The following is a 25910-nucleotide window of genomic DNA, read 5'->3' as shown; positions in this document are numbered from 1 at the left end:
ACATCAGTAAAGTGTGTTCTCACAATTAACCCATTCCTGTGGGTGTGGACATGTTGTAAGTAGGATCTTTTGGAAAGTAGGATCTTAAGATGCGACCCACCCCATTCGGGGTGGGTCTTAATCCTCTTACTGGCGTCCTTTACGAACAGAGGACTAAAAAGCCACAGACCCAGAGGAAAAGGCTCAGAGACAGAAGGAGTGGTCCCAAAGGCTGGAGGCCGGACCCGGCAGAGCACAGAGACGGGGAAAGAGGCCCCCTAGAGGCTAGGCCCATAGAGCAGCTCGAAGCTGAAGGGAGGAGGCCCAGCGGAGAGGCAAGAGCTGCATTGCACCCTGCCACGTGCTCCATCCGCCACACCTGGGGTTTGGATATTTCACGTAGATGTGTAATTATTTTAGTAATTCTGTCATGTAAAGTGTAAGCTTCCGTTATGCTGGTTGTTTAACAGGTTAGCTATATAAGTAGAAAGAACATGGCTCAACTAGATATTTTGATATTTGGGGGCATTACTTTTAGTAGTATTTATTTGTTCTCCTTTGTTCCTCATGCTACTTAAGCTCTGGCTGCCTAGTCTACTTGCAAGTAGAATGAAATATCTACCTTTTTTGGTAGACCTCATTAGAGGGTTGAAAAATTAAGATTACCTTTTACTTTTGAAACATTTTAAATTTACAGTCAGTGAAGTTACTATTATGAGTTTAGCATTGATATTGTGAAAATAAATGGTATGTTCATTCTTATTTCACAAATGGATGTAAAATCGTCCATCACAAATGAATGACTAAGGAATTATGCATCCTAAACAAAAAAACGTAAGTGAGCTACATTATGGGTGTACAATCTATAATCTAACTACAAGGGCTCATTCACATGTTGCTTCCTAATCTTTTAGTTAAGGATCTAATTTAGATCCTTAATTTTTTACAGGGATCCAGATTTCCTGTTCTTAAAATGTGATTGTTAATATGTGAAGCACATCTCTCTATTGCCTTATTTTCATTGTTTTGTTCATGACAAGAATTGTCAATATGAGAATGTATATCTTTTATGCAGCCAACTCAATAAAGAAGTTGAAAGGAAAAAAGAAGAGAAAGCATCTTTAGTTGACACTGCCCTGTGCCTGATCACCCGCAGCTGCAACTTGGTGAGAAAGCATCTCTTGATGATGCCTTGATTTAGACATTTTCATAGCCTCACATCTGTACGCTTTTAACCTAATAAATTCCCATCATAAAAGCCAGCACATTTCTGATACTTTACATTGGCAGTATTTAGAAACTAAAACATGAGCTATATAAAAAAATAAGGAATAGATTGAATTTGGCCCTCAGGCCATAGTTTGCTAACCACTGTACTACAGGATGGCACCTTTATCCTAGGCCTCAAAGAATCCATGTAAATATTTTTTCAAGAACTCACAATGGTCAGTATGAGGTGAGTGAAGGGCCCAGGGTACAAATTTTAAGAAAACATTAACTTTCAAAGTTGTACAAGTCAGCACTTGCACAATTCCCAGAATGAATGACTCCTTAAATTTTGTCTTAGGTAATTCACTCACCACATGTTAGTCCTGGCCCAGATGAACAGTTTAGAGTAAAAAGAACAAAACACACAAGGAAACAAGGTGCCGTAAGTAAAACCCAGCAGAAACAAGAAACAACAGAAATGACTCAAGTATTCAAAAATGCAAGAGCCAAGTAACATAATTAACATATTAAAACCGTATGTATGGGGAAGTGGACTTGGCCCAGTGGATAGGGCATCCATCTACCACATGGGAGGTCCGCGGTTCAAACCCCAGGCCTCCTTGACCCGTGTGGAGCTGGCCCATGCGCAGTGCTGATGCGCAAGGAGTGCCGTGCCACGCAGGGGTGTCCCCCATGCAGGGGAGCCCCACGTGCAAGGAGTGCGCCCTGTAAGGAGTTCCGCCCAGGGCAAAAGGAAGTGCAGCCTGCCCAGGAATGGCACCGCACACATGGAGAGCTGACACAACAAGATGATGCAACGAAAAGAAACACAGATTCCCGTGCCACTGACAACAGAAGCAGACAAAAAGAAGAACACGCAGCAAAATGGACACAGAGAACAGACAACTGGGTGGGGAGGGGGGAGGGAAGGGAAGAAAAAGAAATAAAATAAAAAATAAATTAAAAAGAAAAAAAAAGTGTCTATGGAGTTCCTCTTCAATGAGCTCTTTACCTTGGACCCTCCAACTCTTCAAATAATTTGATCCTTATATGAATGTCATTAGAAAAAACTTCATGTTGGCTACCAGAAAAAACCAAAGCCATTAATCAGATGTTTTCCAAAATATATGGGTCATACCTAGATTGTCTAAAATGAACCAGAATCTAGAGAAACATATTTAAAGAAGTTGACTTTGAGTTAATTTTGGGGGTAGTGAGATTGACTTTGAAGTTGTTCAATTACTCAGCTAGTCTTCTAGAATTCATTCCCTAAAAGAGTACTTGTAGATGAATTAGTTCACAGGCAGAGACAAGCAGTTAACTCCAGGATGTTGATTCACCTTTTTCTAACTCTGCTTTGTGTACACATCTTCTAGCATTTTATATCTTGGCACCAACTCTATTGAATAATTTAAAAAATGTAAATGCAGTTAAGACTGAAATTGAATAAGTATTGAATTTTCTCTCTCTAACAATGTTGAAGTTTTTACTTTCAACTGAGTTCTATCTGTGGTATTTATGGTCACAAGAGTTGCAAGAATGCCCTTATTTGTGCTTTCATTGGTATTTTAAGATAACATCCTCCTTTCTCCCACTCATCTCTGATGTATTCTTTGCTGTTTTCTGGTTACCTTAGTGATTCCAAAGTGGTACTGGGTATGCTTTAGCTCCAAGGAGCCAAGTAGTTCTTCAGCTGCTTTTCTGCTGCTCACAAACTTGCTCTCTGGAAAGGCCCTCAGGTTCAGAATGCAGTGCCTACTTAAAAATGGATAAAAGATAAATCCTGGAAGTAGAGGTAAAAGTAAATCCTGGAAGTGATTTCAATAAGGAATATCTGGACAAGTGAGGTAAAAGGGACATAGACTTGTATCTCTCTTACCAATATGTTCAATTTTCACGAAACTCTTGGCCACAATAATGAGGATATAAGCCATAATCCCTTACATTGGTATACTATTTTGTCCTTTCACAGTGCTTTAGAGACAATCTCATTTGATTCCCTGCTCAATTAGGAAGGGAGGGAGTAGAAGGAGAAAGTGAGGAAGAGAGACAGGCATTAGCAGCTCTGTTATAAAGATAAGAAATAAAAAATTTAGAGATACTAAATGTCTTTCCCAAGAGTGCTTTACCCTAATGATGATGTGATGGAGAACTAGCAATATGTCTCCTAATTCTGAGAGAGGCACTCTTTCTATTCCACCATATTTTGCTCAAATTTGCTTGATGACCTACAATTTACACTTTTAGAGTTCAGCAGATAGAAAGCAAAGATACCTCTCCTGTCTTCAGAAATATATTTGTCACATACCCTGCTGGCTTCCTTTCTTTTATGGGCTTGCTAGTAAGCAACCGCCAGCTTGGATGGCAGTTACAATTAAGTATATACATTTCAGAAATTCAATTCAGTTTCCATATCCTTCTTCTCTATATATTTCTTCTATATGTGAGTCTATTATCCATTAATAGAGATTTAAGGATATTACAGCTACGTGGATGTTGGATTTGAGGGGAAATAATAATGAAACTCTGTCATCATATATCTTACCACCACCAAAACACATCGATTTGCAGTCTAGAGGACATCAACCAAACAAATAATGCATGCTTAAACACTAGGAAAGAGAAGAAAACAGAATGGATTGCCTCAGGCTTCTTGGATCTTGGGATGTGTGTTTACCTTTGTTTAAAGTCAGCATAGAGCAATCAGTTTGGAAAATCCTCACAGCATATTCTCATCCCTTCCAAGACACCATTATAGCACAACTACTATAGAATGAAGTAATGGGCCATTAAATCTGAAAAAGGGGTCAAGTTGGGTCTGTATCTGAAAATATTTTTACTGCAGATTTTGTGCTAATTGCTACATCTTGGATTAAAAAGAAAGTGTTTGAAAGTGGTATTCTTTTGGTAAGAAGAGTTCATGCCCTCCCAGTCTGATGGATCTCATTTCTCATCATATATGTGAGAGTATCCAAATATAATATGATTTACCTGAAATTTCTTTAACATGGAGCAAGGTATTCCATGGTTAGGTAAGCTCTTGTAAGCAAATACTCCCGGAAGATGAAAAAGATTACATTTTTGCTTGAACATAAATGACTAGTATCATATCCATTCATAAGTAAGAAATGAACTAGGAAGAGTGATAAGAGCATAAAATTGAATTGCCATCTTCAAGTAGGTAGGGAACAGTTTACAAGAAGGGGGAAAGAAATGAAAGGGGAAGATGAGGCACAGCCCTGAAATTCTGTTTTATATATTGCCTCAAGGAGGACTTGACTACCTCTGGCCTACTTTCTCTCCTTTATTATCTTGAGAGCACCTAAGTTTTATTCTATAGTATAAGTAGCCTCCTATCACCTCCTCAGTCATCAAAAGAAGCACCACTACAGCCTTAAGCTGCAGTCTCTGATGGAAGCCTTTGAAAAACCATTCAAGGAGCCACTGTATCTTGCTCTCAGCAAGTCTTCTGGAAGAAACCAAGCAGCAGTTCTCCAAACACAATGGCCTATTTTAGTACAAGAAAAATGGGAAAGAGATGACTCTGTACAGGGTCAAAGAAATACACTCTAAAGTCTATGACTATATTCCCATATATTCCCACATTCCTGTATCCTAACCCATTTCATGAACAGAAGCAGATGGTCTATAAGAAGATCTTAAGATCAAGCACACTCTTTCCCTTTAAGTACATATAAAGAACCTTTCTGATCAGATCATGAAGCTATTCTTATGACAGTCTTATGACTTAAAAAAAAAAAAAAAACTCTGCTGAAATCAGAGCTGACTTGATGAGAGGCAACTCTAATAGGTAACAGAATTGCTCCAAAATAGAGGCAGCTAATTAGATTCCTTGCTAGATGGAAGCAGTGTCCCTAGATGCATTCAAAAACCCAGCTGATAAGAAACAATAAGGAAAAAACATACAGCAGTGAATGAACACAAAGTGTTTGCACTGCAAAATGCAAACTGCAGCATCATTGTTTAGCATCACACTTTCCCAAAATAGGCCACACACTGTCAAGATTGGGGTCTTAATTACAGGAGGTTAATAAAAATGCAAGATGCCACAGAACCTCATAAATCAGAGTCAGCAACATCTGGTTACATATTCCAAGGGTGATTAGTGCTCTGAAGATATAAGTGTTTGTCAGCTACATTCCTTTGAGGCTGATAGCCTCTGACCAAAGCTTCATAGAGGTCTATAATTCCAAAGAGATGCTGGAATCTTTAAACCCATGATATAAAGAAAGTAATTTCTGTAATTAATATCTGTTAAGAGTTTGTTTACGTAATTAAAAAAATTCACTGCTATCCACAGATTCCATCACTACCCTCTGAACCCCCACCATTCATACACTAAAGTGTACTGACTTCCCGGAATTATATAACTAATGAAATGGGTACTATTAGGGATAGAGAAGATGTTAGTATTTGGAAGGAAGACTAGAAGGAATTCACATAGCAATTAAAAATGGATTTAGGAGCTGTCTTAACAGTCAATTTAGATCATTTGGACCAAATAACTCCACATATGCTAAAATACTTATTTGGATCCCTGCATTGATTCAATCCTTTTTTATTATACTTTGTCCTTAGACAGTGACATAGGAGCTCATCTATGTTTTAGCATGAAATTAATGGAGTAATTTAAATAGTAATACAAAGCATTTTAACGTTACTCAGTTGAGTCTGTTTTGTGAACTCCTGTATGTTCAGTTGAATCTCAATCCAAAGGCAATTTTGAGGATCCTAACTTTTAGCTCATTTTCATTTTTCTTTCTGAAAATCTACCCTTATATAAAAGGGACCAGAAATGTTTCTTGAAAAGGCATTCAACATAGCTGAAATCAAATATATTTCCTAGCGTGGATTACAAAGAAGTCTAGGCCATACCTGGCATTTTGTTCACATTGGGATTTATGCATCTTAGAAAATGAGATGCTCTTGATGTTAGATTAGTCATCAACTTATTTCCAAAATTGGAAACCATAATAAATGCAAAATCATTTTGCAAATCTCTAAAATGCCAGTCCGCCTTACAAATGTCTCCAAATCTATTGTCTGAAAATGCATACTAAAAGTAAAATAGGGAGTCAACATTCTTTCCTGCTTACCAAATATGTACTATTTCTTTCCTTTGGCAAGTCAATATTTATCTGACAGGCATAGTTCTACTGTGAATCATAACTACCTCTTTTGAATTTGATAGCAATATTTTATGACTGTGTGATAAAATGACTTACAAAAAGAAATGGTTTCTCAAGTTTTTTATCTGTGGAAAACCTTTATCCTAATTCAGATTCTTGAAAAGCAGAAGCTGAGATGGGGATTCTGGTTTTAAAGATTTATTTGGGGAAAGAAGCAGGAGAGGGCAGGGGAAAAAATGAGCAATGGTGTGGACACAGCAAGATTTTAGCTTTAGCCTGATTCTTGGGGACCAATGTGCCATGAGGACCAATGCGCCATGCACCCGTTGATCCCACCTTGAGGCATGGAGGGTCTGGAGGGTAGAATAAGGAGGCAGCTAAACCTCCCACTTGGCAAGGGCAATTCTGAGAAGATGGTACTATGTGCCAATAGTGACCACAGCTAGAAGCTGGGTATATAGCTGGTAATGGAGACACTGGACAGGGCACCGCCAGTGTCCATTAAAGCCCTTGGTAACACCAAGATAATACATCAATTTTCCAAACTTGGCTAATGTCAGATATCTTATCCTTGTTTAAAGAGTACACTTTCAAATAAGCAATAACTATGCAGACTGTGAGACGGTTAATATTTAAATAGACACAATTAAAAATGACTTTATGCAGAAAAAGCAACTATTTGGAATGAAGCTCCTTTCTTGCAGTTTTTTCTCCCCAAACTGTAAAACTAAAAAAGAAAGAAAGAAAAAAAAAAAGCATTAAAAAAGCTATTTTTGTGACATGCTCATACCCTGCTGATGGAAGCATAAATTCGTTAAAGTTCTGAAAGGCAATATGGCAATATCTATAAAAGCTTTAAATATATTTATATTTCTTAACACAAAAATGACTATTTCTAATGTTTTTTCTTAAGGAAATAATCAGACAACTGCAGAGACAGTCACTGCAGCACTGATTATTCAATGCAAAAGCTTAAGAAAAACAAATTTATCAATCAATGCCCATTAATAGATTGGCTACTTAAATAATGAAGGTGTATGCATACAATGAAACACTGCAGTCTTTTAAAATGGGGGTGTGGATCCATACAATTGATAAGTAAAGATTTCTACGATTTAAATTGAAAAGCAGATTATAGAAGAGTTGTATATTATGATCTTGAGTGGGTATACATGTTTTTAAGTATGGTTGAATTAAGGGTGACTATATATGTAGAAAAATGTTGGGAAGCATATATACCAAAATATAATAGTTGTTATCTTTGTGAGATTATAGGTTACCTTTACATTCTACTTTTTTATTTTTCTCTAATGCATTTTTGGCACCACTCGCATATTACTTTTATAGTTTATAAAAAAATAATAAATCTATTCCCATTTTCTTGAAGTAAAAGAACCTATGTAAGCCAAGTCACTTTATAAACATTTGTGAACTAACTCACTAAGATGTACTGATGTGGGCTGTGGGTGGGAGGCTCTTTGTCTCTTAATAGATAACCTAAGCTGTCTGTGACTTGTGGGTGTGGGACAATAAGAGGCTGCAGTCCTGCCCTTGGTAACCATGGCAGCGACTCCAGTCCCAGGAAACGGTTTAACAATACAAAGTATATAAACTTTAAATATTCGGGGAAAATGCAGACCAAATGGGCTAGAGGCTTATCTGGAATGTGTGAAGTCCATGCTAAAAGCTTACCTAGGATGTGGAAGATAATATGCTAATTCAAGCCTATTGAAAACTGAAACAAAAGGACCATTTGTCCTTTCCTCTCTGTATAAAAGGGACTCAAAAATCTGGTTCTGGGTTTGGGATTGAAACAGAGAAGACTGTTGGGAAAGGGCCTCCTCTATGCAAGAGCTTTGAAGGCAAGACTGGATGTTGCAGATTAAGCCTATCTACTAGGTTAGGGAATTAGGAATCAGTTTGCCCTGTAATTTCCCAGTTTGAACCTTTTGTCAGCCATAAAATGTAAAAAACAAAGATTAGTTTAGTTTTCACATAAAGGAAGAAAATATTGATTAATGTAACCTGGCAGCCTACTGCCTCAGTCTCCCACTCCCGGGTTAAACAACAACAAAGGAAACCAGCTTAAGCCAGTCCTATAGGCAGTAAAAAAGATGCCCAAGAAAGAGCTAAGTCAATACCAATCCAGCACTAAATTCCATTCCTTCTTTGACAAAGGGGAGCAGGTAAAAACTAAAATGGTTGGAATATGTTAGAGGAAGCAGTTAAATCACAAACTTTTGTGCGGGTAAATTAGATCTTCTCGGATAAGCTGTAACTTCTGAAGTATCCAGTCTATGGAGAAACAGAGGAAGAGCTTGCGTGCTAGGCTTAGAGGAATAAATTGTGTCATTTTTCTTTGTTCGGGGCGCCAGCCATATTTTCTGGTTCTGCGCCCCTTCTTGCAAGATTGAGGATAAATTCTTTTCTTCTCCACAATCGGGTGAGCCTTATTTTCTTCCAGAAGAAGATTTCTTTCCAACAAAATGAAGATAATTAGTGGCTCTGTTGACAAATTTCAATAAGTAAAGAAAAGTCCATAAAAACTATGGAGAGATCTTTCCTGGATTATGATTAAACAAATTAAATAATTGTGTAATGTGTTTTGAAACCTGGTAGTCAGGATGCTTTTAAAAATTACTCATTTTCATAACTTGAACAAAAAAAGGTTTTAGCTTCCTGTAAAGATAAAAAGAGAACATTCCTTGCATAAACTATAATGGTTTCAATTTTATTTAGCTTGAGTGAAATCTCCCATAGTTAACTTATAAACTAAATTAACATTATGTTCAAAATCTTTATAGTAATGAAAATTTAAGTTCACGTTAATAAAATTAAGCTAAAGAAAAAGATTGTAGATATGCTCTCTTAAAGAAATAAAGTAAATTTCTTTGGTTAGTAATTATAATTTACTAAGTTTATTTAAATGTAAGGTAACTAGTCAATGTGGTTGTAGTCAATTATAAAAAGTTTATAAAACATCTTCCAAACTGTGAAAACATTTAAATAGTTCTAGTTCTAGAAGTCATTGTTAACCAAGAACTTGGATTAGTATTGGTTGAAAAAAAAAAAAACTTCGTGGTAATAAAACCTGTCTGAAGGCCACTGCAAGGTGCATACTTAAGTAAGTAGTGATAAAAAGTTATCTTGATTCTATTAAGAATCTTCTGTTTTCATTTTAACAATGAAAAATAGTTTTTTCCCTCTATTACTCAAGTAAAGTACCTACTATTATCTTCATGGTAAAATTATATAAGTAAACAGTCATTTGATATATGATGTGTTGCATTAAATTGTTTAAAATATATATAAAAACAAAGAACAAACTTTAACATTGTCAAACTCTTTTGTGCATTCAGACCAGGCCTGGAATACATTACAGGTTGCCTCTCCATGTGAGTTATTGGCTAGGCTAGTCACTGACCCCTCAATTAAAAATATTTGCTATATCAGCCTCTGGTTCTGCTCCTGAAGTCGATGGAAACTACGTTGCAGTTTCAAGCTCCTGCAGCAGCCAATGATAACTCGGTACAGCCAAGTGTACAATGGATATCGCCTCCAGACTGGCACTGTTCCATAGTGCCAGAGAGCACTATGCACCAGGCTAGTAGAATACTGGAAAATCTTTCTAGGATCAATGATGCTGCCACTTGCTCACTGTGTGAAGAACATGCTAAGTGGAGTCATGATACCAGGATACTGTAAGTAAAACTTAAACACAATTGGCATTATGGCCTGCTCTCATGGAGAGATAACATGTGAAATATTACAAACCTGAAACTTAAAACTAATAATTGCAACTCTGAATCCTTATGCATTAAGTAATACATTAGTTAATATTAAGTGCTGTACTTTTATCCTGTACTAAATATATGCCTAATAATTATAACATTATCTTTTCTATTTTGAATCAAGTGCCAAAGTATATTAGACATGTTAGATTCCTAGTAAATTCATTTTCTGAACAGTTAATAAACATGTCTATAAAATAAGGTGGGAGTCTCAGCCAGGCTCTGTCAACTTACTATTCTACTGTACTCTACTGTATAGCAAACATGAGGCTGGCTTGCTAATAATGAGTCACCTATTGAACAAGTCAAAATTATCAGAAATTGTACAATTAAAACCAAAATGTAAAAAAACCTTTATTCTGTAGTTCTGATCACTCCCACAGCTAAAAACTAAGAAAATTTCCAACTTGGTGTACTAATCCTGAATGAAACCACTTGCCCAAAGGGTGCCAGTTCACCAGGAGCATCTGACAAAGCACATGAGTACCAATCATTAAACAGCTTGAAATGTGTCTTCGAACAAAGCTAAGTATCTATTGCAATTTCTCTCTAAAAATAAATAACTTAGAAAAAGTATATGTATATACTGTTCCCACCAGCTTTTAAAAAGGAGTGCCATCTTTATAAGCACCTAACCTTGTCTCTCTCTGTAATCCAATGTCTTCTTTTAAAAAACGGGTATTCCAAATTTTTTATTAAGTTTGTTTCTTTCAGAGTGAACATCTTATTAACCATATGAAAACTTCATCCAACTTCGTACAGAAGGCCAGATCCATCTTCCTCCAGTTAAAATAAAATAGAGTTTTACACCTTGTTAGGCAATGACTACAGCCCATGGCCAGGAGGAAGCAGTTACAGAAAAGAGATCATCTCCCTTCAGCACCCCTTTAAGATTAAAGGTGTAAACTCTTTAAGGGTAAAACAAAATTAATAGATGGATCTGGAACCTGACTGAAAATCTATGTGGGCTCTGGAGGCCCCAGGATGACTGCAGGGGGAGCCCCTGCCCCAGGGTTCTACTGTCCGGAGTAAAAACTTATAAACTTTTGGGAACAGGCTCCTGGATGCTGCACTGAAAATTGATAAGTAAAGTCATCAATCAAAACAGCAAACAGCCATCCACCTCATAGATCCAACAATAATTACACCAAAGCTTAGCAAGTTAAACTTTGGCATAAGGGGGGAAATGATGTGGGCTATGGGTGGGAGGTTCTTTGTCTCTTAATAGATAACCTAATTGTCTGTGACTTGTGGGTGTGGGACAATAAGAGGCTGCAGTCCTGCCCTTGGTAACCATGGCAGCAATACAAAGTCTATAAACTTTAAATATTCAGGGAAAATGCAGACCAAATGGGCTAGAGACTTATCTGGAATGTGTGAAGTCCATGCCAAAAGCTTACCTAGGATGTGGAAGATAATATGTTAATTCAAGCCTATTGAAAACTGAAACAAAAGGACCATTTGGCCTTTCCTCTCTGTATAAAAGGGACTCAAAAATCTTGTTCAGAGCTCGGGATTGAAACAGAAAGCTCCTGAGTCCGGCCGGCCGTCAATAAACCATTTTTCCTTCTCAGAATCATTCCTGAGTCCTGGCCTCTCTATAAGCAAATAATTGAAACTCTCTCAAATTCTACAACAGTACAACAGCAACAAAAAAACCCACAAGCAGCCTAAAGAAAATGGACCCCACTGTCAATGTGGAACACTAATCAAATATTCTCTGGGCCTGAATATCAACTGGGCCAAGGCAGATGTCATGAGTTTTAATCCCATTGACATGCCCCAAGCCCTCCAGTGAATCACTTTTATCTTTTTGTACTTCAGTTTCCTCACCTATGAAAAGATAATAATTCTATCTTCCATTTATTTTTCAAAAGGCCTTGTTATAATTCTAGATGAAAGAACATGAATTCCCCACTAGAAATCAGCATTATTAAATGGACAATTTAATGTTTGGATGACTCAGAAACTTAGAGGCGTTATTAAAAAGGACGTTCTGAACAATTCTTCTCTTCTAGTGCCAAAGAACACAACATACACCCTGAAGAGTTAGAAGATGATTTCCTCTCTATTTCTCTGCCTAAACCACTCTGATCTGTTATGATCAGAGACTTACTCAACTGGGAGCCATAAGCTTATGTGGCCACTGTCTAACATACTTCTCACAGGCACTCTAGAAGCTATTAGAATCAGGCAAATACACTGCTTTAGATTATCAGGATCCAAACACAACAGCTTCCATTTCTCATCCTTGTCTTCAGGGAGGCCTGTGAGGTTTCAGACATGGTCCTGAATTATGCCATCATTTGCTGATGAAGTCAGGAAGTGCTAAATTCTTTTTCCTTTTCCTGACCATATCCATCAGGAGTTCCAAATCATCCTACAAGAGCCAGGAGTTAACATAAAGGAGTGACACTGATTGCAATAAGGATGTAATAAGGAGGATGGTGTTCGGGGGTAGTGAAAGCACATATACCATTTAAAAAGTAGCTAGTATGGTCTACCCATTGTTGTAACAAGGGAATCTGTACCCAAGATGGCCAGATTTTCTATTTTCTCATGATTTCCATTTTTCAAAGGAAAAAGGAAATCCAAATTTGTGTGTGAAATCATCTGATTTTTTTGTTGTTGCAGGGTTTAGCAAATTATATAGGTAAATTCAATGGATGGGGTTAAGAGACATTATACATAGAAGTCAATATTATTGAAACTTAATATACATCAATAAATATATTTTAAAAAGCACAGAAATAAAGGGGACTGGATGAGGGCATTGCAAAATCCTTTATAAAGGCATAGGTTAATTAATTATTATCTTCGAGGTTTTTATATTCCCACATGAGAAACAAGGATAATTACCAATTACAAATGAGTACAAGAAACAGTCCTTCTCTTGGAGAGGAGAAAGGCAGCCACAATTTTCTTTCTCACCCTTCTGAGCATGTGTATAGGAGGAAGTGGAAGTCACTTCCAGGGGATGAAATTCTCATGGTTTCTACTTTCTTGGCCTTGCCACTTGCCATGCCTGAACTCTGGTTTTGGAGAAATCCTATTCCCTCTCTCCACAGTTCCTTTCCTTGCTCCAATTGGGGAAGCACATATGATTTGCAGCCCTGAAATCCCACTGAAACCAGATGATCAATAATCTCTGCCATCACATCTCTGAATAGGTTTTCTGGATTGTGTCCAAAAGAAATCACTCTTCTTAGGGGAAGTCTATAGATACATCTTTGAAGATCATTGACTCTATTGTCAATAGCTCAGCCAACAACTATCTTCCTCTTTTCTATCTGGCTTATTTCACTCAACAAGTTGTCTTCCAGGTTCATCCAGGTTGTAGCATATATCAAAAAAAAAAAAAACTTCATTTTTATGGCTAAATAATATTGCATTGTCATTATATACACTTCTGTTTATCCATTCATCTGTTGATGAACACTTGGGTTGTTTCCATCTTTTGGCTATTGTCAATAATGCTATTATGAACTTCAGTCTCTGTCCAAGTCCTTGCTTTCAATTATTTTGGACATATACCCTGACCACAATGGAATGAAGCTGGAAATCAATAACAGGCAGAGATCAGAACATGAACAGACCAAAAAGGGAAGGGAGTCAAGTCTTATTGAGGATGCTTTCATCACACTCCAGAGCTCAGAGCTTCTCTTTCTTCTAGAAAAAGCACCATTTTGGTGGTAGATCCTCATTTATGCAGTTTACAACCTCATCAGTCTGCGGATATGGCCTGACTTGTGCCATAACCACGGGCACCTCCAGCCTTGAGTCCGGGGATGTTTCTGTGGAGGTCTGAAGAGGTAAAGGGAAGATGTCTTCTGATTGTTTTAAACTTTTATGGATCAAACAAAACATGTTTGGAGGTCAGATTCAACTTATGGGCTGGCAGTTTGTGATTTTTGCTGTAAACAGTGGAAAACTTCTTTCAGTAGCTGGCACTTGTCTAGTTGTGATGCTAGAATTAGAGACCTGAGCTTAGTTCCTGCAAATCCTTTGCATAATGGTTGTAGACATTTTCATTATATCCTAAATGTATGTAGTTTATCCATCTCTTTGGTTGGTTGGTTGGTTTCTGGGAGACTGTGAAGTTTAAGCAAAATAGCACCAAACTAGGAACTGAAAGTCCTGTTTGCTACCCAGGCTTTGATATTTAGTAGATTTGCTAAATTAGGGCAACCACTGAACTCCTTTGAACTTACTTTTGCAAGATACAGAGATTTTCCCCTCTATATCTATCTGAAAGGGTCATGGCTGGGATTGAGTGAAATAATGTATCTAAAAGTAGTAACTGGAAAATGTGCTTATTAAAATTTCTTAAGTAGCTCTGAAAACTCTAATACACTAATTGAGCTGTTTTTCTATTAATCTAATTTTAGAAGTTTACTGTTTGCACTTATTTCCCTGAAGGATATTAACCAGACCTTCTCAGTTTTGCTTACAGGAATAAGATAATGTCTCAAAGCAAAACCAGACAGAATGGTGTCAGGAGCACCTATGACCCAGTAAATCTGTAACTTTTCTCAGAGACAAAAAGCTTGATATCCTCGAGGGACTGGCACAACAGTATCTAAACTGTGGTTGATTAGCTGCTGAAATCAAGGACAAGTTGAACATGCTTGAAACAATGCAGGACTGACAAATTATACATACCCTCCTCATAAGACCCCTGATGTCACTAGTTTCTTTTTTTTCCTTCTTTTTTTTTTAACCAGTTTTTCTTCTCACTTACCCCTTTTCTCTTTGTTTGTCTGTAAAAACCTTAGCTCCCATTTTCACTTTGAACTGGTTTGGGAAAGATTCCCCAAGTTCCTTGCTTGTACACTTGCAATAAATCACCTTCTCACTGAGAGACATGTTTCTCCTTTGTGGCCCCAGATTGGAAGGGCCCTTCTATTGGAAATAGCCATGCTTATGGTAAAAAATAGTGCTTTATAAATTGTAAAATGCTACACAAGATTAGATGCTGGTTGGTCAGTAAACATTTATTGGGTGCCTACTTTACAGGCATTCGCTAGCTGCTGAGGATCCAGTTGAACAAGTCAGACAGAGTCCTCATGAAGCTTATAATAATTACAAGTATCCAGAGTATTGTGAAGAAGAATGCCAAGATATTTAGGAAATATATATTAAAGTGCTTGCTATTTTTCCAAAATTATTTATCAAACATAATTTTATGCTTTCTCTTTGCAGATGGCTCAAGTATAAGATAAAGGCAGACCAGAAACAAACCCCTAAAATATACCTTTCTTACAGCACTAGTACAATTTCCTTGAGGAACCACCAACCTAAGAACAGAAAGGTTAACAAGATGGGATGACTTGGTCCACAGGAAGCAGAAACAGATGTCAAGGGAATGAGGCAAGAAATTTTGTAAAAGCTGAGTCAGAGTCATAGGTTCCATTCTGAGGCTGAAAAATCAAGGAAGATTACTCAACTCACCACTTTCGATATTGATATAATTTTCAAATAGACTTGCCAGGAGTCTGCTGGAAGACTTCTGAAATATAGCTACCACAGTTTCATTAAGAAGGTCTTTGTTCTTATCAAGCCAAGCACTAATGTTCTAAGGCACCTTTGGAAAGCATGCAGTTTGGATAACAAAAGGAGAAAACACAAAAGCTAATAGGAAATTGTACATTACTTGTAAAAAGTCACAAATTGTGTGAGTCCTTTAACTTTAAATCAGTTTGAGGTCACAGTATAGAATAATATTCTAGAAGCCTATTGTGAAGCCTAAAGATATTTTAGGCCTTATCATTTACATTTTGAAAAGAAATAGGCAGAAAGGAAAGAGAAGACAGTGGGAGTGAGAGGGAGGAAGAAAAAGAGAGGATTAAATGGTATTTCTGGTGAAAACAATTCACATCAGGAGCTCTTCATAGGTAGAATAGATAAAATAATCTGAGTAAACTGTTCCTAACACCTAGCGAGCACTCAAAAAATTGTGATCAATTATAATGAAATTTTACTGTAAATGTCATGATAATATTCTAAGATATCAGAGAAGAGAACTATAAGCATATCTGTATACAGTTAGCAGGTTATTTTTAGATTGAAGTATTTTGTTCTTTATCAATTCTCTCTCTGTTCCACCCAGAATCACTGGCCAGCAGCATAAAAGCAGAAAAAAAAGGGGCACATACACCAGCAGGGAGATAAGAGCAAGTAAGGGTTATTAGAAACCTTTGTTGGCCATAGTTTGGAGAACACATTGGTTATTTCTTTATGGGAGAATTGAAAAAAAAAAAACTTCAATAAAAAGATCAATTGAAATCACTCATTCACAGAAAGTTAAGTTAAAAGGAAGGACAAATAAGGGGAAAAACCATGACTTTGATGGTCTCCATGCCTTTCTGAAGTTTTCTTGCTTTAGAGCTGGGGTGATAGACCCATTTTAAGATTTTGACCTTAGTGCCTATGAAATGTTATTATAGTATAGTGCTAAAAAGCTACTATCTTTTTTTCTGGAACTGAGATTTATTTTGTTCATCTCTTCATTTAATCTAAACTTTACTTAAATATTATTTATGGTCTTTGGCTGAGTGTATTTAAAACAGAGTTTGGAAAATTCAGGGTGGGGTCTAGGGGTAACTAACCACTCCTGCATGATGGACAAATTCAAAGTGAACCTCATATTTTTCTCTTCTTATCAGGCTTGGGCTTCTGAAGATGAACTTACTTTCTAAAATGGTTGTTAAGGACACTGGTCTTAAAAGTCATGTCTTAGGGAATATACATTCCTCTTTGAGGTTAGAAAGGATGCCATTGACTGTTGGAGACACTTATGGGCAGCAGATGAAAAAACACCAGGAAACAGTATTTTCAGTAGGAGGGTCAGTGTAAATTCTTCCCCAGGAAGCTGATCACTTGACAAGGAGAAGGGATATTCACTGGCATCAATTCAACAAATATTTATTAAATACTTACTAGGTGTAGGGTACTATTTCCATACTTCCAAAGTACCTGTCCTCAATGTCTTACAAATAATAGTTGCTAAACAAATGTAATTATTCATCTAATAAAAACCAAAAAGGATTTTAAGATATCTTTCCAATTATACCAGAAGTTCCTTGAGTGTCAGAATAATGCCTTTTGGCATGTGCATTCTTCATACCCCTTAACATAGTTGGTCCCAAGATAACTAAAATGTAGGTTTTCAGCAAATTTCTGTCAAGTAATTAATAGACAAGTGAACACTGAGACATATAGGTTTGAACTTTGGGACCTGGACTGCTTTGCTGAGGTTAATAGTGAGAGTTGCCGATTTAAAAAATGGAGCTATATGTGTAATGAAAATATTCATATGCACAAAAGATGTAACCAGATAACCATGTAAAATTCATTTTATAGCAAAAACAACAGAATTAGCACATCCATAGTTTCCCCTTTGGGAGGCAACAACACTTATTGCCAAGATGTTACGAGGCTTTAAAATATTTCAGAACACTTCTTTGGGATATCTGATACCATTGACCATTGGAACATGGAAAATTCCTCTTGTCTGAGTGTGTATCATTGCATAGAAACAATAAAAAGTTGTTTAAGCCAAGTCGAGCAAATAAGGTGAATAATGTGATAATACTTAGAAATACAATTTGGCCTCAAAAACAGAAAAGATAGTAAGTATTGAAATTAATTTTCTCTCATGTCTGTTAAATAACATTCTAAAACCTTACCCTAATCCCAATCCCAACTTTCTGAATTATTGGAAGAAATGTATAACTTTCCAGGGGATTACACTGAAGGGACTGCAATTTTTTAAATGTATAATTTTGATGAATTTGTTAAAAATGAAAATAGAGATAATCTCTTTACCAATACCTTACATATCCATAAATGCAATCATTTGTCAATACTTTAATATATACACTCATGATGCTCAAGTTCTAAACAAACTGGAATATTTCAAGCAATGAAATGTGTGAGCTAATTCTATAATAGATTTGTTCACATCATATATATAAAAGGAGGCTACTATATGCTTGAAGGCCAAATGTTACAACCCAGCTCCTGAAGGGCACAAGCTGGTGAGGTTGAGAGACCAAAGAACACACCTGGCATTTTGTGAGGGATGCACTTTATTGGGACTTATGAACAGGAGAGTATCTCTGAAGTCAGCACTTCAGAGAATGAAGAGAGTGCTCCACAAAGAGATGAGAAAATGAGGTATGATATATTAGGGATTTCAGAACAAGGGCATTTCATAGGGTATGAGAAGAGAGTTCCTGCAAGGGTCACGTGAAGTGTACACATGGGGTCTGTTGATGTTATCACTATGCTCTGTAGGAAGGACATTTACCAAGGACGTTTACTGCTTTGGGAAAATTATAGTTTACAACAACATCTATTCTCTCCCCTCTGGGGAGGATTGTTAACCTTTAATGTATGTCTAGGTCACACAGGTGGCTATATGCTAAGGACTTGGGGGTGGGAAGGGGGTAGGCCCTGGGTCCCCACAATCAAATTAAAAATTAAAATTGGTATCAAAATATATCTTTATTTTGGTTTAATTTAATCTTTCTTGTAAACATAAAAATATGAAACTTTTATGTATGAAAACTCTTTTCCTTATACACAGAGACATGATATAGGACATTTTGTATATCTTGATAAATTTTAGTGCTTTTGAATTTTGAAAACATCACATGATTAATTTTCTCTGAAGGAATAAGTGTGCTCTTTAATATTTATTACAAATTTTCTTCAGATAGTCTGAACCAATATTAATGGGTTGTTTCAAAATATAGAGTCTTTTTAAGACAGTATTCTTATTTGCCTGATCTGAATACCCTTGAAATTATTTTCAGGCCAAAGACTTATCTTTTCCTTATATCATCTGGCCAGTATTGTTTTGTTTGTTTTGTTTCTCATTTCATCATATCTGGGGAAAATTCAACAGGAAATTACATTCATGTTGCTAGTGTGTTATCTGGAATAAATGAGGCCATGGGCTTCATATAAACTAAAAAGTAATATTTTGGGGCCTATTAATGTCTGAATAATGTCTGTGTCTCAACTTCCTACCTGAAAATCGTATCCTGTCATAATCAAAGTAAGTATATGTTATAGGTGATAATGACAAAAGCTGAATCTGTCCTTAAAACCTGCAACCATAACCAAATCATGGATGGTTCATTATTATTATTTTTTAAAACCAGTTCATGGTTGGTTCATCTTTTTTTGTTGTTGTTAATCAGCTTGCCTTCCAGGAAATTCACTGGTTATAAACGCAATAAAATCAATAATGTCCACTCCTGTTAAGAATAGTGGCTATTTTCAAGGAAGATTTAGCTTTATTTAAAGTCTAACAAACAAAATTGGTGGGACACTGATTGATAAAATCTGAAGCCTGCAAAGGACAAAGAGAGGTTAGTCACCTGGCAGGGCTGTTGAGAATTAAATGCAACTGTGCAGCTAAAGGGAGCTTTCAGAAAGTTAAAAGTACCAGACCTTGGCCTGACCAGACCTGTCTCCAGAATTCACTGCAATCCACTGTTACAGCAAGAAACAAGAGGCATGTAGCTATTAACATATAGCCAAAATTGCTCCAATAGACAAAGCCACAGAAAAGAACATATAGATTTTCCCCAGCAAACCCTGCTAATTTTTCTCTGAGCACCCAGAAAAGATTTTGGAGTTCAGGGATATCACTGAATTCAGAAACTGTGTACTGCTCTAATTTACTAATAAGCCTTGAAGTATTGTCATAAATTACTTAAAGTAACTGGTACTTGTCCAATTAAGCGAACAAACTACATGCTACAAGGTAGTGGCCTTAAGAATTTACGGCAGTTCGTTTGCCATGCTAATTTACCAAATTTCATTAAGCTGCTGTGGTCTACTCATTCACCTTATGTTAATCAGCCAGGCCCTACAGTGCTCATATTTCCTGCTCTGTGTCTTTTTGCAGTCAGGGGCACAACCATTTTTAATGTCGACAAGGTTCCCTGTGCATTAACAGTGAAGGCCATGAATAAGCTGCAAATGCATAGTGACAATTTGATTTATAGATATTTGAGTAGAGTAGCTGACTTGAGAGTTTGGTTAGCATGCCATGGGTACTGAACACAAAGACCATTAAGGGAACATTTACAGGGCTCTCCTGTCCCATTTCCCATCACCTTACAGAGCCTGATTTCTGACATGGACCAACATGGCAAGCAGGGACATACCTTCTCAATGAGATCTATGCAGGCTTGCAAATACAGACCAAAGTCTACAGACAACCAGTCAATGTCTTCCTTCTTATAGTTCTCTTGTTCTAGAACAAATATGTGCTGACTGAAGAATGGATGTAACTTTTCATTGGTAAAATTAATGCAAAGTTGCTCAAGGGTGTTATATTAATACTTCAAAGAAGTAAATAGGAAGAAAGAAGAGATCAAAATAAAATTGAGATCCACTTGGAAGAATGCATAGTCAAGAGAAACCCATAACAACTATCATATGATGGCAAATATACTGAAAAAGTAGCAAATAGTCACTTAAATTCTTACTCTACTCCTGTACCTGATAAAGGCTTTCTATGAAAAACATCATACACTATGTACACTATGATAAAACACTGTACACTATGGTAAGAGACTGGATACTTTCCCCCTAAGATCAGAAAGTAGGCAAGGATGTTTGTTCTCACTACTTGCATTTAGTATTCCACTAGAAGTTCTATCTTGGGCAATTAGGCTAGAAAAATAAGTAAAAGTCAACAGACTGAAAAAAGAAATTAAACTATCTATTCACAGATAATCTTATATATGGAAAATCTAAGGAATCCACTAAAAACTATTATAACTGAAAAAGGAGTACAGCAAATTTAATTATTTAAAAGATCAATATACACAAATAATTGTATTTCTATGCACTTGCAATAAAAAACCCAAAAATTAATTAAGAAGACAGTTACATTCACAATAGCAACAAAAAGAATAAGATTTAAGAATATAACAAAATAAATATAAAACTTATACTCTGAAAACTACAAAATATTGTTGAAAGAAATTGAAGAACCAAATAAATAAAAAAAACATCCTATGATCATGGACAGCAAGACAATATTCCCTAAACTGATCTACAGATTCAATATAATTCCAATCAGAATCCCAACTGACTTCTTTATAAAAGTCGACAAGCTGAGGGACTCTGAATAGCCAAAACAATTCTGAAAAAGAAAAACCAGGAGGGCTCACAGTTGCTGATTTCAAAACTTACTACAAACAACAATAATTAAGACAGTGTGGTCCTGGCATATGGACAGACATATGGACAATTGAATAGTATTGAGAGTTCAAAAATAAACCTGTATATCCATGGTCAACTTGTTTTCAACAAGGGTGCTGAGACCATTTAATGGGGTGAGAATAGTCTCTTCAACAAACAATACTGGGAAAATTGCATGGCCACATGCAAAAGAATAAAGTTGGACCCTTACCTCACAAAATATATTTTTTAAATTAAAATGGGAAAAGTTCTAAATGTAAGTGCAAAGACTGTAAAACTCTTAGAAAAAACATAGTGGTAAATCTTCATGACCTTGGTTAAGCGAAGGATTCTTAGCTATGACACCAAACACATAAGCACCAAAAGAAAAAAAATAGATAAATTGAACTTCATCAAAATTAAAAACTTTTCTTGTTCAAAAGATACCATAGGGAAGCGAATGTGGCTCAACCAATTGGGCTCCCATCTACCATATGGGAGGCCCTAGGTTTGCTTCCTAGGGCCTTCTTGTGAAGGCAAGCTGGCCCGTGCCCGTGGAGAGCTGACGGCCCACACCCACAGAGAGCTGGCGCAGCAAGATGACACAACAAAGGCAGACAAGCAGACACAGAAAAACGCGCATTGAATGGACACAGAGAGCAGACAGCAAGCAAGCATCAAGTGAGGGGATAAATAAATAAAATAAATCTTAAAAAGAGAGAGAGAGATACCATAAAGAAGGTGGGGGAAAAAAAATGGGATGAACATTTTCAACTCATTAGTAAAAAGACAAATAGCCCGATTAAAAAATGGAAAAGGATTGAAATAAACATTTCTCCAAGGAAGGTTTACAAATGGCCAATAAGCACATGAAAAGATATACAACCTCATTGGTCATCAGAGAAATGCAAACCCAAACCAGAATGAGATACACTTCATACTCGGATGACTTAGAATAAAAAAGTCAGATAATAAGTGTTGGTAAGGATGTGTAGAAATTGCAACACTTATATACTGCTGGGAGGAATGTAAAATGGTGCAGCCACTTTGGAAAACAGTTGGGCAGTTCCTTAAATGATTAAACACAAAATTACCATCTGACCCAGCAATTTCACTCCTAGTTATATTCCCAAGATAAATGAAAACACATGTCCACAAACTTGTATATGAATGTTTATAGCAGTATTATTCATAATAACAAAAAGGTGGCAACAAACCAAATGCCCATCAATGAATGAATAAACAAACAAAACATGGTATATCAATACAATGGAATATTTTTCAGCCACAAAAAGAATTAAAGTACTGATACATGCTACAACGGGGATAAACCTTGAAAATATCATGGTAAGTGAAAGAAGCCAATCACAAAATACCACATATTATAAGAGTCCATTCCTATGAAAGTCCAGAATAGGGAAATCCAAAAAGACAAAGTAAATTGATGGTTCCTCAGGGTTTGGGGTAGGGGTGGGGCACGAGGGAGGTGGTGGTAATGGTAGGGTAGGGGGCTGATAGCTATAGGATATGGAGTCCCTTTCTGAGGTGATAAAAATGTTCTAAAATTGACTGGGGTGACAGTTGCCCATGTATCTATGAATATACTAAAAATGATTGAATTGTAATCTTTAAATGGGCAAATTGTATATGTGAGTTATATATCAATAAATCTGCTAAGCTTTTAAAATTCTTGTCCCCTTCATATATACTTACAAACTGAAGACTATTACAAATAAAGACATTACAATTCAAAACTATAAATGATTACTTTTCCTTTTACCTTTACTAATGGACATATTATGAAACTCCAAGTTTCTTAAGATTATTAATTAATGAATTAATAGCTTTTTTCCCAACCAAGTTTGCCTTGAAGTTTTGCATAGAATGATTCTTATCATGCTTTAACTATATTTTTGGACTTTCAATTTACATTTCTGGTCTTCTCGTACATATGCATTGACTATATTCTTAACAGATATACTTACATCAAGGATTTCAAAACCAGTGACGTGAAGAGTGCCAGTGGAGAACTGCCTTGGCAGCTTGGCTTCAAGAGCCCTGTTGATACATGCCACCAGCCACTTGAACATCTTTATGTGTATTGATTTGGACAGAGTGCCAGCATTATAGGTTGCCTGGAAAGCACACTGAAACTACTCTTTCACCTGACAGCACTGTTCATTTTAATCCTGGGCATTCTCTATCAGCAACCACCTTCTAATCAGTTCAGGATGTATTTATTGACCTTTTGTGTGTTTTTTTCATTCTGCTAAGTGTAATGAGAGGAAAGAAGAAAATAAAAGGGCGGGGGGGAAGAGAAGATGGGAGGGGAGAAAGGGTGAACTAGGACAGTGCCTTCCTATCAAAAGCTCATGAGAGGAATCATGCTCCTATTATTAAAGAACCAAATATCCTGGGATATAGTACACCAATCTGTTTCAGAGTCTTGCTATTCAAAGTATTATCTTAGGTTAGGCATTGGCCTCACCTGGGAGCTTATTAAAGATGCAAACTCCCAGGCCCAGTCCCAGAACTACAGAGTCAGAATCTGCATTACAACAAGATCCCCGCTGATTTCTATGCACAATAAAGGTTGAAAAGTACTGGTGGTAGTATATTAGAAAACGAGAATCTCTAACCATTGCTTTGTACCTGCTGCTGCTCCAGCTGCTAACTCATGGTGCAGCTTTTGGCAAGAGCCCTAACCTCTCTGGGCTACAGCATCATTATCTGAATAATGCCCTTGAACATTCTTTTGAGCCCCAGCTTCCACCTTCTCTATTACACCACTTACCAGTGTTGCTTTCAGTGTCCTGTTGGGAGAATGGCAATTTGCTGCATCACTCTGACTCAGATTCTCCTACTGTAAAACTGAGGCTGCATATCTCTTCCCTGGAGGGCAATGGAAAGACCCCAAAGTAACCTACTGGGGAGAACTCCAACCTCTGTGCCTGGATGATGCTATATAAATGCAGATCCTGCTTCCATAAAGCAAAGGCGCTGTTGTAGTAGCAGGTTTCTGACAGACTTCAAGGAGGGAATTTCAGTTGGACATTCTCCAAGCCTGGAAGCAGAATGTGCTCCAACCACTTAACATTTAAAATAGGCCTATCCCATCCATCCTTTTGCTGCCCCAGAGAGAGCAGGCAGCAGGAGCCAGTTGGTGTCTGGTGATGATTTCGTTATGAGTCACCCACTCTCTGATCAGTTATCTTGAGTCATTTCCACATTTAATCCATAAACCGGATGGCTTCACAGTTGCTTTTTGTTGTTGTTGTTGTTGTTGTTGTTTTTATCAGCATCAAGAGTACACCCGTACAAATAAAGCAGCAAGAATGATTTTCATCCTCTGTAATACCGAGGAAATCTCACAGTCTACAGCAGTCACTTTGAAACTTAAAAAAGAACATGACTAATTGCTCACCCCTCTTTTAATTCTCTAAGTACTCTAGAAGTGGGGGAAGAGAAACTGTTTGGCGAGGGTTGGGGAGTAGTAAAGAATCACAGGAAGAAAGTCTGAAAATGTAGGCAGATGGTGAAGGAGATAGTATGATGCCTGATGAATGAATTAATGAAACCAATATACTGCTCATTAATGAATCATTCTAATCATTTTCTATCCAGTGAAGGAGGAATGAGATGGCTAAACCTAAACTTCCACCTTTCAGGGGCTAAGTGTATCCCAATTTCTTAGCCCTTTTGAAAATAACCTTAGAGAAGATATTGATCATGGGGTGAGGGTGTGTCTAGAATAGGTAGGGGAAGGTAGGTAACCATATGATAGAAAAAAAAAATGAGTCAAATAACATTTTACCACTTTGACTCTGACTTTCTCATCTGTAAAAGAGCAATTACAAAATATGTGTACCTCAGGGTTGCTGTGAGAGTTTTAATGAGAGACTATGTAAACACACAGAGCACAACATTGGGCATTTAGTACCCAATAAATGTTTTTTGTGTTTTTAAAATTTTTTTTAAGAATTAAAAAAATTAATAGATCACAAGGAAAGTTACATTAAAAAACATTTTAAAAAGTAAGAGGTTCCCATGTTAATTCTGTTTCTTATCCCCTTTCCACTTTTACTTCCTCACTGCCATGCCAGTACTTCCCAGCTGTGTCACCTTGAGCAGTTAAACTCTTTTTTTTCCCTTCTTTATTTTTTTTAAATGTTACATTAAAAAAATATGAGGTCCCCATATAGCCCCCACCCCCCTCACCCCACTCCTCCCACATCAACTATCTCTTTCATCATCGTGGCACATTCATTGCATTTGGTGAATACATTTTGGAGCACTGCTGCACCACATGGATAATGGTTTACACTGTAGTTTACACTCTCCCCCAGTCTACCCAGTGGGCCATGGTAGGACATACAATGTCCAGCATCTGTCCCTGCAGTACTACCCAGAATAACTCCAAGTCCTGAAAATGTCCTCAGATCATATCTCTCTTCTTCCCTCTCCCTACTCTCAGCAGCTGCCATGGCCAGTTTCTCCACATTAATTCTACAATTTCTTCCATTACTAATCACAAATAGTTCCATAGTAGAATATAATACGTAAGTCCACTCTA

At 36.9% G+C, this 25910-nt stretch overlaps 1 protein-coding gene across 1 annotated transcript in view; it reads right to left on the bottom strand.

Annotated features, from left to right (window-relative positions):
* MYH15 (myosin heavy chain 15) overlaps positions 1–25910 on the bottom strand; it is a 132184-nt gene that overhangs the window by 60847 nt on the left and 45427 nt on the right. The window contains 10 exon segments of the mRNA XM_071214482.1: positions 2820–2943; positions 3866–3983; positions 6085–6226; positions 7012–7048; positions 15577–15713; positions 16738–16782; positions 16784–16866; positions 16869–16910; positions 20310–20490; positions 23323–23490. Of these exon segments, the coding sequence (XP_071070583.1) occupies positions 2820–2943; positions 3866–3983; positions 6085–6226; positions 7012–7048; positions 15577–15713; positions 16738–16782; positions 16784–16866; positions 16869–16910; positions 20310–20490; positions 23323–23490 (1077 nt within the window).

The sequence above is a fragment of the Dasypus novemcinctus genome, chromosome 4 (genome assembly GCF_030445035.2).
Source record: "Dasypus novemcinctus isolate mDasNov1 chromosome 4, mDasNov1.1.hap2, whole genome shotgun sequence".
Taxonomy (NCBI): domain Eukaryota; kingdom Metazoa; phylum Chordata; class Mammalia; order Cingulata; family Dasypodidae; genus Dasypus; species Dasypus novemcinctus.
Note: the sequence above shows the minus strand (reverse complement) of the source record. Positions and strands in the feature narration are given on the sequence as shown.